The 14,201-nt window shown below is 37.8% G+C and overlaps 1 protein-coding gene across 1 annotated transcript in view; it reads right to left on the bottom strand.

Moving 5' to 3' along the window:
* RORB (RAR related orphan receptor B) overlaps window positions 1–14,201 on the bottom strand; it is a 191,536-nt gene that overhangs the window by 46,468 nt on the left and 130,867 nt on the right. The window contains exon 3 of the mRNA XM_007182274.2: window positions 10,742–10,883. Within this exon, the coding sequence (XP_007182336.1) occupies window positions 10,742–10,883 (142 nt within the window). The remainder of the gene's footprint in view (window positions 1–10,741; window positions 10,884–14,201) is intronic.

Below are 14,201 nucleotides of genomic sequence, written 5' to 3'. Positions count from 1 at the left end.
ATATGATCATCTCAATAGATGCAGAAAAAGCTTTTGACAAAATTCAACACCCATTTATGATAAAAACTCTCCAGAAAGTGGGCATAGAGGGAACCTACCTCAACATAATAAAGGCCATATATGACAAACCCACAGCAAACATCATTCTCAATGGTGAAAAACTGAAAGCATTTCCGCTAAGATCAGGAACGAGACAAGGATGTCCACTCTCACCACTATTATTCAACATAGTTCTGGAAGTCCTAGCCACGGCAATCAGAGAAGAAAAAGAAATAAAAGGAATACAAATTGGAAAAGAAGAAGTAAAACTGTCACTGTTTGCGGATGACATGATACTATACATAGAGAATCCTAAAACTGCCACCAGAAAACTGCTAGAGCTAATTAATGAATATGGTAAAGTTGCAGGTTACAAAATTAATGCACAGAAATCTCTTGCATTCCTATACACTAATGATGAAAAATCTGAAAGAGAAATTATGGAAACACTCCCATTTACCATTGCAACAAAAAGAATAAAATACCTAGGAATAAACCTACCTAGGGAGACAAAAGACCTGTATGCAGAAAACTATAAGACACTGATGAAAGAAATTAAAGACGATACCAACAGATGGAGAGATATACCATGTTCTTGGATTGGAAGAATCAACATTGTGAAAATGAGTATACTACCCAAAGCAATCTACAGATTCAATGCAATCCCTATCAAATTACCAATGGCATTTTTTACGGAGCTAGAACAAATCATCTTAAAATTTGTATGGAGACACAAAAGACCCCGAATAGCCAAAGCAGTCTTGAGGCAAAAAAATGGAGCTGGAGGAATCAGACTCCCTGACTTCAGACTATACTACAAAGCTACAGTAATCAAGACAATATGGTACTGGCACAAAAACAGAAACATAGATCAATGGAACAAGATAGAAAGCCCAGAGATTAACCCACGCACCTATGGTCAACTAATCTATGACAAAGGAGGCAAAGATATACAATGGAGAAAAGACAGTCTCTTCAATAAGTGGTGCTGGGAAAACTGGACAGCCACATGTAAAAGAATGAAATTAGAATACTCCCTAACACCATACACAAAAATAAACTCAAAATGGATTAGAGACCTAAATATAAGACTGGACACTATAAAACTCTTAGAGGAAAACATAGGAAGAACACTCTTTGACATAAATCACAGCAAGATCTTTTTCGATCCACCTCCTAGAGTAATGGAAATAAAAACAAAAATAAACAAGTGGGACCTAATGAAACTTCAAAGCTTTTGCACAGCAAAGGAAACCATAAACAAGACGAAAAGACAACCCTCAGAATGGGAGAAAATATTTGCAAATGAATCAACGGACAAAGGATTAATCTCCAAAATATATAAACAGCTCATTCAGCTCAATATCAAAGAAACAAACACCCCAATCCAAAAATGGGCAGAAGACCTAAATAGACATTTCTCCAAAGAAGACATACAGACGGCCACGAAGCACATGAAAAGATGCTCAACATCACTAATTATTAGAGAAATGCAAATCAAAACTACAATGAGGTATCACCTCACTCCTGTTAGAATGGGCATCATCAGAAAATCTACAAACAACAAATGCTGGAGAGGGTGTGGAGAAAAGGGAACCCTCTTGCACTGTTGGTGGGAATGTAAATTGATACAGCCACTATGGAGAACAATATGGAGGTTCCTTAAAAAACTAAAAATAGAATTACCATATGACCCAGCAATCCCACTACTGGGCATATACCCAGAGAAAACCGTAATTCAAAAAGACACGTGCACCCGAATGTTCATTGCAGCACTATTTACAATAGCCAGGTCATGGAAGCAACCTAAATGCCCATCAACAGACGAATGGATAAAGAAGTTGTGGTACATATATACGATGGAATATTATTCAGCCATAAAAAGGAACGAAATTGAGTCATTTGTTGAGAAGTGGATGGATCTAGAGACTGTCATACAGAGTGAAGTAAGTCAGAAAGAGAAAAACAAATATCGTATGTTAATGCATGTATGTGGAACGTAGAAAAATGGTACAGATGAGCCAGTTTGCAGGGCAGAAGTTGAGACACAGATGTAGAGAATGGACATATGGACACCAAGGGGGGAAAACTGCGATGAGGTGGGGATGGTGATGTGCTGAATTGGGCGATTGGGATTGACATGTATACACTGATGTGTATAAAACTGATGCCTAATAAGAACCTGCAGTATAAAAAAACAAACAAAACAACTAATACTAAACTTTCATTGGGTTATTTGTATGGAAATATGTTAATATAAATGTTTCAGACATTACATGAAATTTCTAAAAATCTTATATTTGTATTTGTATGGAAATATGTATGGAAATATGTTAATATAAATGTTTCAGACAGTACATGAACTTTCTAAAAATCTTATATTTGTATTTGTATGGAAATATGTTAATATAAATGTTTCAGACATTACATGAAATTTCTAAAAATCTTATATTTGTATTTGTATGGAAATATGTATGGAAATATGTTAATATAAATGTTTCAGACATTACATGAAATTTCTAAAAATCTTAAAAAAAAAAAAAAAAAAAAAAAAAGAAGTAAACAGTGTATATGTTTATTTTTTTTTATTTTTTATTTTTTCATGTAATGTCTGAAACATTTATATTAACATATTTCCATACATATTTCCATACAAATACAAATATAAGATTTTTAGAAATTTCATGTAATGTCTGAAACATTTATATTAACATATCTCCATACATATTTCCATACAAATACAAATATAAGATTTTTAGAAATTTCATGTAATGTCTGAAACATTTATATTAACATATCTCCATACATATTTCCATACAAATACAAATATAAGATTTTTAGAAATTTCATGTAATGTCTGAAACATTTATATTAACATATCTCCATACATATTTCCATACAAATACAAATATAAGATTTTTAGAAATTTCATGTAATGTCTGAAACATTTATATTAACATATTTCCATACATATTTCCATACAAATACAAATATAAGATTTTTAGAAATTTCATGTACTGTCTGAAACATTTATATTAACATATTTCCATACATATTTCCATACAAATACAAATATAAGATTTTTAGAAATTTCATGTAATGTCTGAAACATTTATATTAACATATTTCCATACAAATAACCCAATGAAAGTTTAGTATTAGTTGTTTTGTTTGTTTTTTTATACTGCAGGTTCTTATTAGGCATCAGTTTTATACACATCAGTGTATACATGTCAATCCCAATCGCCCAATTCAGCACATCACCATCCCCACCTCATCGCAGTTTTCCCCCCTTGGTGTCCATATGTCCATTCTCTACATCTGTGTCTCAACTTCTGCCCTGCAAACTGGCTCATCTGTACCATTTTTCTACGTTCCACATACATGCATTAACATACGATATTTGTTTTTCTCTTTCTGACTTACTTCACTCTGTATGACAGTCTCTAGATCCATCCACTTCTCAACAAATGACTCAATTTCGTTCCTTTTTATGGCTGAATAATATTCCATCGTATATATGTACCACAACTTCTTTATCCATTCGTCTGTTGATGGGCATTTAGGTTGCTTCCATGACCTGGCTATTGTAAATAGTGCTGCAATGAACATTCGGGTGCACGTGTCTTTTTGAATTACGGTTTTCTCTGGGTATATGCCCAGTAGTGGGATTGCTGGGTCATATGGTAATTCTATTTTTAGTTTTTTAAGGAACCTCCATATTGTTCTCCATAGTGGCTGTATCAATTTACATTCCCACCAACAGTGCAAGAGGGTTCCCTTTTCTCCACACCCTCTCCAGCATTTGTTGTTTGTAGATTTTCTGATGATGCCCATTCTAACAGGAGTGAGGTGATACCTCATTGTAGTTTTGATTTGCATTTCTCTAATAATTAGTGATGTTGAGCATCTTTTCATGTGCTTCGTGGCCGTCTGTATGTCTTCTTTGGAGAAATGTCTATTTAGGTCTTCTGCCCATTTTTGGATTGGGGTGTTTGTTTCTTTGATATTGAGCTGAATGAGCTGTTTATATATTTTGGAGATTAATCCTTTGTCCGTTGATTCATTTGCAAATATTTTCTCCCATTCTGAGGGTTGTCTTTTCGTCTTGTTTATGGTTTCCTTTGCTGTGCAAAAGCTTTGAAGTTTCATTAGGTCCCACTTGTTTATTTTTGTTTTTATTTCCATTACTCTAGGAGGTGGATCGAAAAAGATCTTGCTGTGATTTATGTCAAAGAGTGTTCTTCCTATGTTTTCCTCTAAGAGTTTTATAGTGTCCAGTCTTATATTTAGGTCTCTAATCCATTTTGAGTTTATTTTTGTGTATGGTGTTAGGGAGTATTCTAATTTCATTCTTTTACATGTGGCTGTCCAGTTTTCCCAGCACCACTTATTGAAGAGACTGTCTTTTCTCCATTGTATATCTTTGCCTCCTTTGTCATAGATTAGTTGACCATAGGTGCGTGGGTTAATCTCTGGGCTTTCTATCTTGTTCCATTGATCTATGTTTCTGTTTTTGTGCCAGTACCATATTGTCTTGATTACTGTAGCTTTGTAGTATAGTCTGAAGTCAGGGAGTCTGATTCCTCCAGCTCCATTTTTTTGCCTCAAGACTGCTTTGGCTATTCGGGGTCTTTTGTGTCTCCATACAAATTTTAAGATGATTTGTTCTAGCTCCGTAAAAAATGCCATTGGTAATTTGATAGGGATTGCATTGAATCTGTAGATTGCTTTGGGTAGTATACTCATTTTCACAATGTTGATTCTTCCAATCCAAGAACATGGTATATCTCTCCATCTGTTGGTATCGTCTTTAATTTCTTTCATCAGTGTCTTATAGTTTTCTGCATACAGGTCTTTTGTCTCCCTAGGTAGGTTTATTCCTAGGTATTTTATTCTTTTTGTTGCAATGGTAAATGGGAGTGTTTCCATAATTTCTCTTTCAGATTTTTCATCATTAGTGTATAGGAATGCAAGAGATTTCTGTGCATTAATTTTGTAACCTGCAACTTTACCATATTCATTAATTAGCTCTAGCAGTTTTCTGGTGGCAGTTTTAGGATTCTCTATGTATAGTATCATGTCATCCGCAAACAGTGACAGTTTTACTTCTTCTTTTCCAATTTGTATTCCTTTTATTTCTTTTTCTTCTCTGATTGCCGTGGCTAGGACTTCCAGAACTATGTTGAATAATAGTGGTGAGAGTGGACATCCTTGTCTCGTTCCTGATCTTAGCGGAAATGCTTTCAGTTTTTCACCATTGAGAATGATGTTTGCTGTGGGTTTGTCATATATGGCCTTTATTATGTTGAGGTAGGTTCCCTCTATGCCCACTTTCTGGAGAGTTTTTATCATAAATGGGTGTTGAATTTTGTCAAAAGCTTTTTCTGCATCTATTGAGATGATCATATGGTTTTTATTCTTCAATTTGTTAATATGGTGTATCACATTGATTGATTTGCGTATATTGAAGAATCCTTGCATCCCTGGGATAAATCCCACTTGATCGTGGTGTATGATCCTTTTAATGTGTTGTTGGATTCTGTTTGCTAGTATTTTGTTGAGGATTTTTGCATCTATATTCATCAGTGATATTGGTCTGTAATTTTCTTTTTTTGTAGTGTCTTTGTCTGGTTTTGGTATCAGGGTGATGGTGGCCTCATAGAATGAGTTTGGGAGAGTTCCTTCCTCTGCAATTTTTTGGAAGAGTTTGAGAAGGATGGGTGTTAGCTCTTCTCTAAATGTTTGATAGAATTCACCTGTGAAGCCATCTGGTCCTGGACTTTTGTTTGTTGGAAGATTTTTAATCACAGTTTCAATTTCATTACTTGTGATTGGTCTGTTCATATTTTGTGTTTCTTCCTGGTTCAGTCTTGGAAGGTTATACCTTTCTAAGAATTTGTCCATTTCTTCCAGGTCGTCCATTTTATTGGCATAAAGTTGCTTGTAGTAGTCTCTTAGGATGTTTTGTATTTCTGCGGTGTCTGTTGTAACTTCTCCTTTTTCATTTCTGATTTTATTGATTTGAGTCCTCTCCCTCTTTTTCTTGATGAGTCTGGCTAATGGCTTATCAATTTTGTTTATCTTCTCAAAGAACCAACTTTTAGTTTTATTGATCTTTGCTATTGTTTTCTTTGTTTCTATTTCATTTATTTCTGCTCTGATCTTTATGATTTCTTTCCTTCTGCTAACTTTGGGTTTTGTTTGTTCTTCTTTCTCTAGTTTCTTTAGGTGTAAAGTTAGATTGTTTACTTGAGATTTTTCTTGTTTCTTTAGGTAGGCTTGTATAGCTATAAACTTCCCTCTTAGAACCGCTTTTGCTGCATCCCATAGGTTTTGGGTCGTCGTGTTTTCATTGTCATTTGTCTCTAGGTATTTTTTTATTTCCTGTTTGATTTCTTCAGTGATCTCTTGGTTATTTAGTAACGTATTGTTTAGCCTCCATGTGTTTGTCTTTTTTACGTTTTTTTCCCTGTAATTCATTTCTAATCTCATAGCGTTGTGGTCAGAAAAGATGCTTGATATGATTTCAATTTTCTTAAATTTACTGAGGCTTGATTTGTGACCCAAGATGTGATCTATCCTGGAGAATGTTCCGTGTGCACTTGAGAAGAACGTGTAATCTGCCGTTTTTGGATGGAATGTCCTATATATATCAATTAAATCTATCTGGTCTATTGTGTCATTTAAAGCTTCTGTTTCCTTATTTATTTTCATTTTGGATGATCTGTCCATTGGTGTAAGTGAGGTGTTAAAGTCCCCCACTATTATTGTGTTACTGTCGATTTCCTCTTTTAGAGCTGTTAGCAGTTGCCTTATGTATTGAGGTGCTCCTATGTTGGGTGCATATATATTTATAATTGTTATATCTTCTTCTTGGATTGATCCCTGGATCATTACGTAGTGTCCTTCCTTGTCTCTTGTAACATTCTTTATTTTAAAGTCTATTTTATCTGATATGAGTATAGCTACTCCAGCTTTCTTTTGATTTCCATTTGCATGGAATATCTTTTTCCATCCCCTCACTTTCAGTCTGTATGTGTCCCTAGGTCTGAAGTGGGTCTCTTGTAGACAGCATATATATGGGTCTTGTTTTTGTATCCATTCAGCCAGTCTATGTCTTTTGGTTGGGGCATTTAATCCATTCACGTTTAAGGTAATTATCGATATGTATGTTCCTATGACCATTTTCTTAATTGTTTTGGGTTTGTTTTTGTAGGTCCTTTTCTTCTCTTGTGTTTCCCACTTAGAGAAGTTCCTTTAGCATTTGTTGTAGAGCTGGTTTGGTGGTGCTGAATTCTCTTAGCTTTTGCTTGTCTGTAAAGCTTTTGATTTCTCCATCAAATCTAAATGAGATCCTTGCTGGGTAGAGTAATCTTGGTTGTAGGTTCTTCCCTTTCATCACTTTAAGTATTTCATGCCACTCCCTTCTGGCTTGCAGAGTTTCTGCTGAGAAATCAGCTGTTAACCTTATGGGGGTTCCCTTGTATGTTATTTGTCGTTTTTCCCTTGCTGCTTTCAATAATTTTTCTTTGTCTTTAATTTTTGCCACTTTGATTACTATGTGTCTCGGCGTGTTTCTCCTTGGGTTTATTCTGTATGGGACTCTCTGCGCTTCCTGGACTTGGGTGGCTATTTCCTTTCCCATGTTAGGGAAGTTTTCGATTATAATCTCTTCAAATATTTTCTCTGGTCCTTTCTCTCTCTCTTCTCCTTCTGGGACCCCTATAATGCGAATGTTGTTGCGTTTAATGTTGTCCCAGAGGTCTCTTAGGCTGTCTTCATTTCTTTTTATTCTTTTTTCTTTAGTCTGTTCCGCAGCAGTGAATTCCACCATTCTGTCTTCCAGGTCACTTATCCGTTCTTCTGCCTCAGTTATTCTGCTATTGATTCCTTCTAGTGTAGTTTTCATTTCAGTTATTGTATTGGTCATCTCTGTTTGTTTGTTCTTTAATTCTTCTAGGTCTTTGTTAATCATTTCTTGCATCTTCTCAATCTTTGCCTCCATTCTTATTCCGAGGTCCTGGATCATCTTCACTATCATTATTCTGAATTCTTTTTCTGGAAGGTTGCCTATCTCCACTTCATTTAATTGTTTTTCTGGGGTTTTTTCTTGTTCCTTCATCTGGTACATAGCCCTCTGCCTTTTCATCTTCTCTGTCTTTCTGTAACTGTGGTTTTTGGTCCACAGGCTGCAGGATTGTAGTTTTTCTTGCTTCTGTTGTCTGCCCTCTGGTGGTTGAGGCTATCTAAGAGGCTTGATGGGAGGCTCTGGTGGTGGGTAGAGCTGACTGTTGCTGTGGCGGTCAGAGCTCAGTAAAACCTTAATCCACTTGACTGTTGATGGGTGGGGCTGGGTTCCCTCCCTGTTGCTGTGGCGATCAGAGCCCAGTAAAACCTTAATCCACTTGACTGTTGATGGGTGGGGCTGGGTTCCCTCCCTGTTGGTTGTTTTGCCTGAGGCAACCCAACACTGGAGCCTACCCGTGCTCTTTGGTGGGGTTAATGGCAGACTCTGGGAGGGCTCACGCCAAGGAGAACTTCCCAGGACCTCTGCTGCCAGTGTCCTTATCCCCACGGTGAAACAGAGCCACCACTCGCCTCTGCAGGAGACCCCCCAACACCAGCAGGTACGTCTGGTTCAGTCTCCCCCAGGGTCACTGCTCCTTCCCCTGGGTCCCGATGCACACATTACTTTGTGTGTGCCCTCCAAGAGTGGGGTCTCTGTTTCCCCCAGTCCTGTCACAGTCCTGCAATCAATTCCCACTAGACTTCAAAGTCTGATTCTCTAGGAATTCCTCCTCCCTTTGCCGGACCCCCAGGTTGGGAAGCCTGAGGTGGGGCTCAGAACCTTCACTCCAGTGGGTGGACTTCTGTGGTATAAGTGTTCGCCAGTCTGTGAGTCACCCACCCAGCAGTTATGGGATTTGATTTTACTCTGATTGAGCCCCTCCTACCGTCTCACTGTGGCTTCTCCTCTGTCCTTGGACGTGGGGTGTCCTCCTTGGTGAAGTCCAGGGTCTTCCTGTCAATGATTGTCCAGCAGCCAGTTGTGATTCTGGTGCTCTCGCAAGAGGGAGTGAGAGCACGTCCTTCTACTCCGCCATCTTGGTTAATCTCCCCTCAAACAGTGTATATGTTTAGATACCATCTATGCAGAGCTAAATTTATCCAAATGACTAAAAGGCCCGCATTTAATTCAATAACTCATAAAATCCCTTTATACCAAGAGATAGTGCATGCCAATTATCTATATTTCTTTAAAATCTAGAAGTATTCCTTTTTTTTTTTTTTTCTTTTTTGGTCCACACTGCCTTGAACTTCATTACAGGGAGTGTGACCAGAGACACAGAATCCACAGTGATTCACATAAAGAGAATAAGTATCAGGGGCTTTGTCTGTGTCTCAGGCTCTAGGTAAAAGAGAATTCCATGATTCATTCAACAAACACTTAGGTGCCTGCTTTTAACCAGACCCTGAGGATACAGCGGGAACAAGACAGAAATGGCCCCAGGACACAGGGCTGCTCATAACCCAGTACAGGAGTGCTACGGCCAACGTCAGTGGGGAAAGAATTCGTTTAGATGAAAACTTAAAAATGGACACAAAGCTAGATGAAATTCTTTGTGTGAGTTTACTTGTCCTCTTTCATTAATCTAAGAAGTTCAGTTGGGGTGCCAAGCCATCCATTTGGATTGGGCGTGAAGGTGGAGTGCACACTTGAGTCTATTCTGAAAAGGACACCATCTATAGAACCCTTCTAAGACATGGAGCTCTGCTACAGCCTTTTCGATCTTCATCATGCCTCTGAACAGTCCACATCCATTAATGGAGCTTCTGGGCTTCCTACAGAAGCAAGGTCTGTTCCTTAGCATCTCCACATACCAAGCAACTTGTGCACCAGTCAGACTTACCCAGTGACCAAGTGGTCCAGGTCTGCCTGGGACTTTCCAGTTTTAGCTCAGAAAATCTCACATCCCAGGAAGTCCCTCATTCACTGGCAAACTTGGACAAGTGGTCACCTTTAGATCTAGGACTATGTGGCTTTCACCCAACCTAGTTAGCACAGTTTGCTCCATGAGCTACAGAAAAGTCTTTCCTTTCTTCCTATGTTATAGGCAATACTATATATTTATTTGCTCTTACTTTTCCTCTTAATACACTGCCAGCATGTGGTTTTCTTTTCTTCTTATCCCTTTGTCTAGAATTCTTCCAGCAGCTTAAACAGACTCCAGCAAAGCATCCATTTGATGCATCCATAAGATTCAAGCCATTTCTGTTTAATCATGTCACTGCCCTAGAGTGACATATACCTGTTAGCCAGTATATTATTTATACTTTCTAGCTCTGAAATTGTTTTTAATGGAAAATTCTTTTTCAGTTATCCAGCCTTGTAATTAAATAATTTTGAATGAAAAAAAAAGCATACATTTGAAAGCTTTTTTTTTCTTTTACATCTTTATTGGAGTATAATTGCTTTATAATGTTGTGTTAGTTTCTGCTGTATAACAAAGTGAATCAGCTATACGTATACATATATCCCCAGATCCCCTCCCTCTTGCGCCTCCCTCCCACCCTCCCTATCCCACCCCTCTAGGTGGTCACAAAGCACCGAGCTGATCTCTGTGTGCTATGCGGCTGCTTCCCACTAGCTCTCTATTTTGAAAGCCTTTAAGTAAGAAATAAGAAGGTGACGCCTTACCATCTCTCGACATTCCTAGGGCAAGACACTTCTGCAGTCGGCAGTGTTGGCAACGGTTTCTGTTGGTTCTGTCAATTAAACAGTTTCTCTGCCTCGGGCAGGAGTAAGAGGCATTGTTCTGCTGGCTCCTTCTAAAGAATCCCTAGAGGGAGAAAGAGAATGGGAGGGAGATAAATTTATAAGAAGCGACCATTAACAGAGATGATAGCTACATTTTCTACAGTGAACGTCGTTAACTGAGTTCACTTTTTAAAATTCTTTGGCTACCTCTCCTTGGACTGCTTACAGATGTTTCTACTGGGGAAAATTTGGACTCTCTGCAGAGATATGAAGGTATCATTCATTCATTCATTCAATCAATGTGTACTAAAGACATCTGTGCTGTTCTATGCAAAGTAAAACAGAATAGAGTTCCTGCCCATAGAGAGCAGTGGGAAGGGAGTGGCAGAGGAGAGTGTCACCTATGACAAAACTTCATGGGGACAATAACACAGGCGTATGTCACAAGTGCTGTGGGAGTGAGGAACTCTGGGTACTGAGTAGTGTGGGTTCAATATGCGCCACTATCTTCCTAGTTTCTAAGATGCATTTTTATCCATTTGGAAATTTTTGTATTTGGCCAGAATGTATCTGGAAGGTTGTTTTTCTAACCAGTGATGTACCTTAGAGTCAACCACATCTTTGAATAAAGGAAATATGGTATAAAAACTGCTCAGTAAAAAACAGACAATAAGTAAAAGCTGAATGAATGCTCTCTGCTTGGCCTCAGGCTGTAGCGATCTAGGAGGTCTTCATGCAAGTACGTTTAGGTCCTTCTGGTACAAAATGAACTGCCTTGGACCATACATCACCCGTATAAATAAACCCACAGCTGAGTCTATTATTTTTTTAATTCTTTGGATACCACCCAACTTAGTTATCTTACCAAAAATCCTACTGGGGTAAATAAACATTCTCTCCAGAGATATGAAAGTATCCTTCACCCATTCATTCACCTATTTAATTAGTTTCCCTCATCACTCCTTGTCCTTGAATTACAATACAGCAAAAGTGCAAAGTGCTACAAACAAAGCAGTGATCTACAAATAGATTTACCAAGAGAAACTTTAGGAAAAGATATCCCGTACTATCATCTCTCGGAAGGAGGAAGCCTAGAAAAGGTCCAGGATGGTCACGCAATGCCCATCTCGCTGAGAGGCCTGGAAGAGGCCACCTGACTTCTGTCAAACAGTTTCCTCAACTATCAATGGGAGGGTAGTGCAGGGCTGGGAGTAGGGTGAGACTGGTGAGGCAATCACCTTGGTCACACATTTAAGGGTTGCCAAAAGACGTGGTACTCAGGATAAACATTTTAACACTGATTTTACATGTTAAAAATCAACATTAATGCAAACTCCCCAAAAGTTTACATAAAAACAGAATTAAAATTATCAATTTTCCTTTTGCCTCAGGCTTCCATATGGCTTGGCAAGGCACTGTAACAGAGAGCTTGGCCAACCTTATGAAAAGCCTCAGAAAAGGAAGAGTGGCCAAGTACCTCCTTAGACAGGAGTGCCAATTGGTTTTGTGGTTGTCATCCTCAAGCCATTCAACAACAAGAGCTAGTTTTGCCCCCACAGATCCATGCGTATTATTTATTTAATGAACCAGTGGCGGCAAAATAAGATATCCAATTGGCCAGTTCGCATGTACTCATGGAGCCCTTAAACAAGAGATCACATCTAAGCCCCCAGGGGTTGAAATTATGTACTTCATATACCGTGAAAGCTGTCAGAAGGCATAACCTCAGCTCATCAGTCTTGATTGAAGACGACTTGGAATTTACATTTTACAAAAGAATTGTGTGGTTTTTACCTGTGGATACTCTTAAGTGCCACTTAGCAAAGGAGTTGACAGAAAAGACTTCTTGAAGTCATACTACAGCCCTAATTTAAGGCCAATTTGACATTAATTGTGAGGCATTTCTTGCTTACCTGTTGCTCATTACTGCAAATGAGGTTTCCGGCATGAAAAAGAGATCTCGCTTTAAATTTTTATTGGATGAAAAGGAATTTGAATAAGTGCACAAGCGGAAATGATGTTATTTAAAATGGGTTGTTTATGTTGATCTGAAAACAGTATTATGAAAATTCAGAGGTTGATACTAAATGTGCTGACACTGATATCTTATTCTGAGCAGAATTTCTTGAGTTTGCTATTTGGAGAAAAATGTAGCATATTTACAAATGTGCGTTTTTCCATGAAATAAAAAAAAAGTGGTGTGGTGTACAGTGTCATTTTGACTAAAACCTCAGAATATGCTTCAAAATAACAGCATAAGTTCTTTGATCCTGGATTCCTTCTTTAAATAGAAAAGATGACAGGAGGCTAAATACTCGTTCTTGGCTATTGACCTGATGGAATATATTTGTTCAGTAGTTAAATCTTTTTGGAAATCACTGCTTAAGATGTTTAGTTCCTTAACATGACCATAGCCTCATATTTTGAAATCAGACATTTTCTAAATACAGCTTTATACAATGAAACACAAAACATTTCTACTTTGACATTGAGCTACAAAACATTTTTTCATGGGTACTGTGTAAACTAGACCAGAGCTCTTAAAATTGCATAATAAACTAACACGGTGGAAGTGATTTCACTGGAGAGGTGTCTGATTCCAAAATTATTAGTATTTAGGGGAATTCCCTGATGGTCCAGTTGTTAAGACTCTTGTGTTTCCACTGCAGGGGGCATGGGTTCAATCCCTGGTTGGGGGAGTAAGATGCTGCACGCCACGTGGCATGGCCAAAAAAATTAAAAAATAAGTTAAAAAAATGAAAACAAAATTATTAGTGTTTATGAAGAAAACTGTTTGTCTATCTGCCCAGAGGAAGTAATAACTTATTCTAGGAGCGTAAAAAACTGCTGACTCGTAATTTTGCTTTATCGTTTCTTGTGATAAGTTGAAAAAACTGCATTAAGGTGAATAACGTGCAATTCTTAATTATGGGTCTGCAGAAGCACAGAATACAAGGCACATCTCATGATGTTCAAAGATGGATTATTGCTAATCACCTCTAAAGCCAGTCAGTATGTTGATGGGTTAGGACATTCATGCTATTCTGCCCCCTCTGCATCCCTCACCTACTTTATTCTCATTTAGTCCTTTTTCTTTTCTTCCCTCCAGTTCCAATTCCAGGAATCATAATTTTTGAGACTATTATGAAAACACTGCCCATTTTTCACATAGCATGACTATTTGAGTTACAGTACGTTTTGTTTCATTTATATCTGAATGTCTTATAAGATTAAAGTTGGTTCTTAGAATTTTTGATTGCGCCGCATCTCCTTCAGTTTACTGACCTTAAATTAATGATTCACTTTGCTTGCATCTTTGATCAAAAATATAATTGCTTTTGCCAATAACTTTGCCAGTCTATCACTTTCCCCTCCTGGACTATGGCTACATTTCATTTGT

The sequence above is a fragment of the Balaenoptera acutorostrata genome, chromosome 6 (genome assembly GCF_949987535.1).
Source record: "Balaenoptera acutorostrata chromosome 6, mBalAcu1.1, whole genome shotgun sequence".
Classification (NCBI taxonomy): domain Eukaryota; kingdom Metazoa; phylum Chordata; class Mammalia; order Artiodactyla; family Balaenopteridae; genus Balaenoptera; species Balaenoptera acutorostrata.
The sequence above is the reverse complement of the archived record's forward strand: the minus strand, read 5'-3'. Positions and strand labels throughout refer to the sequence as shown.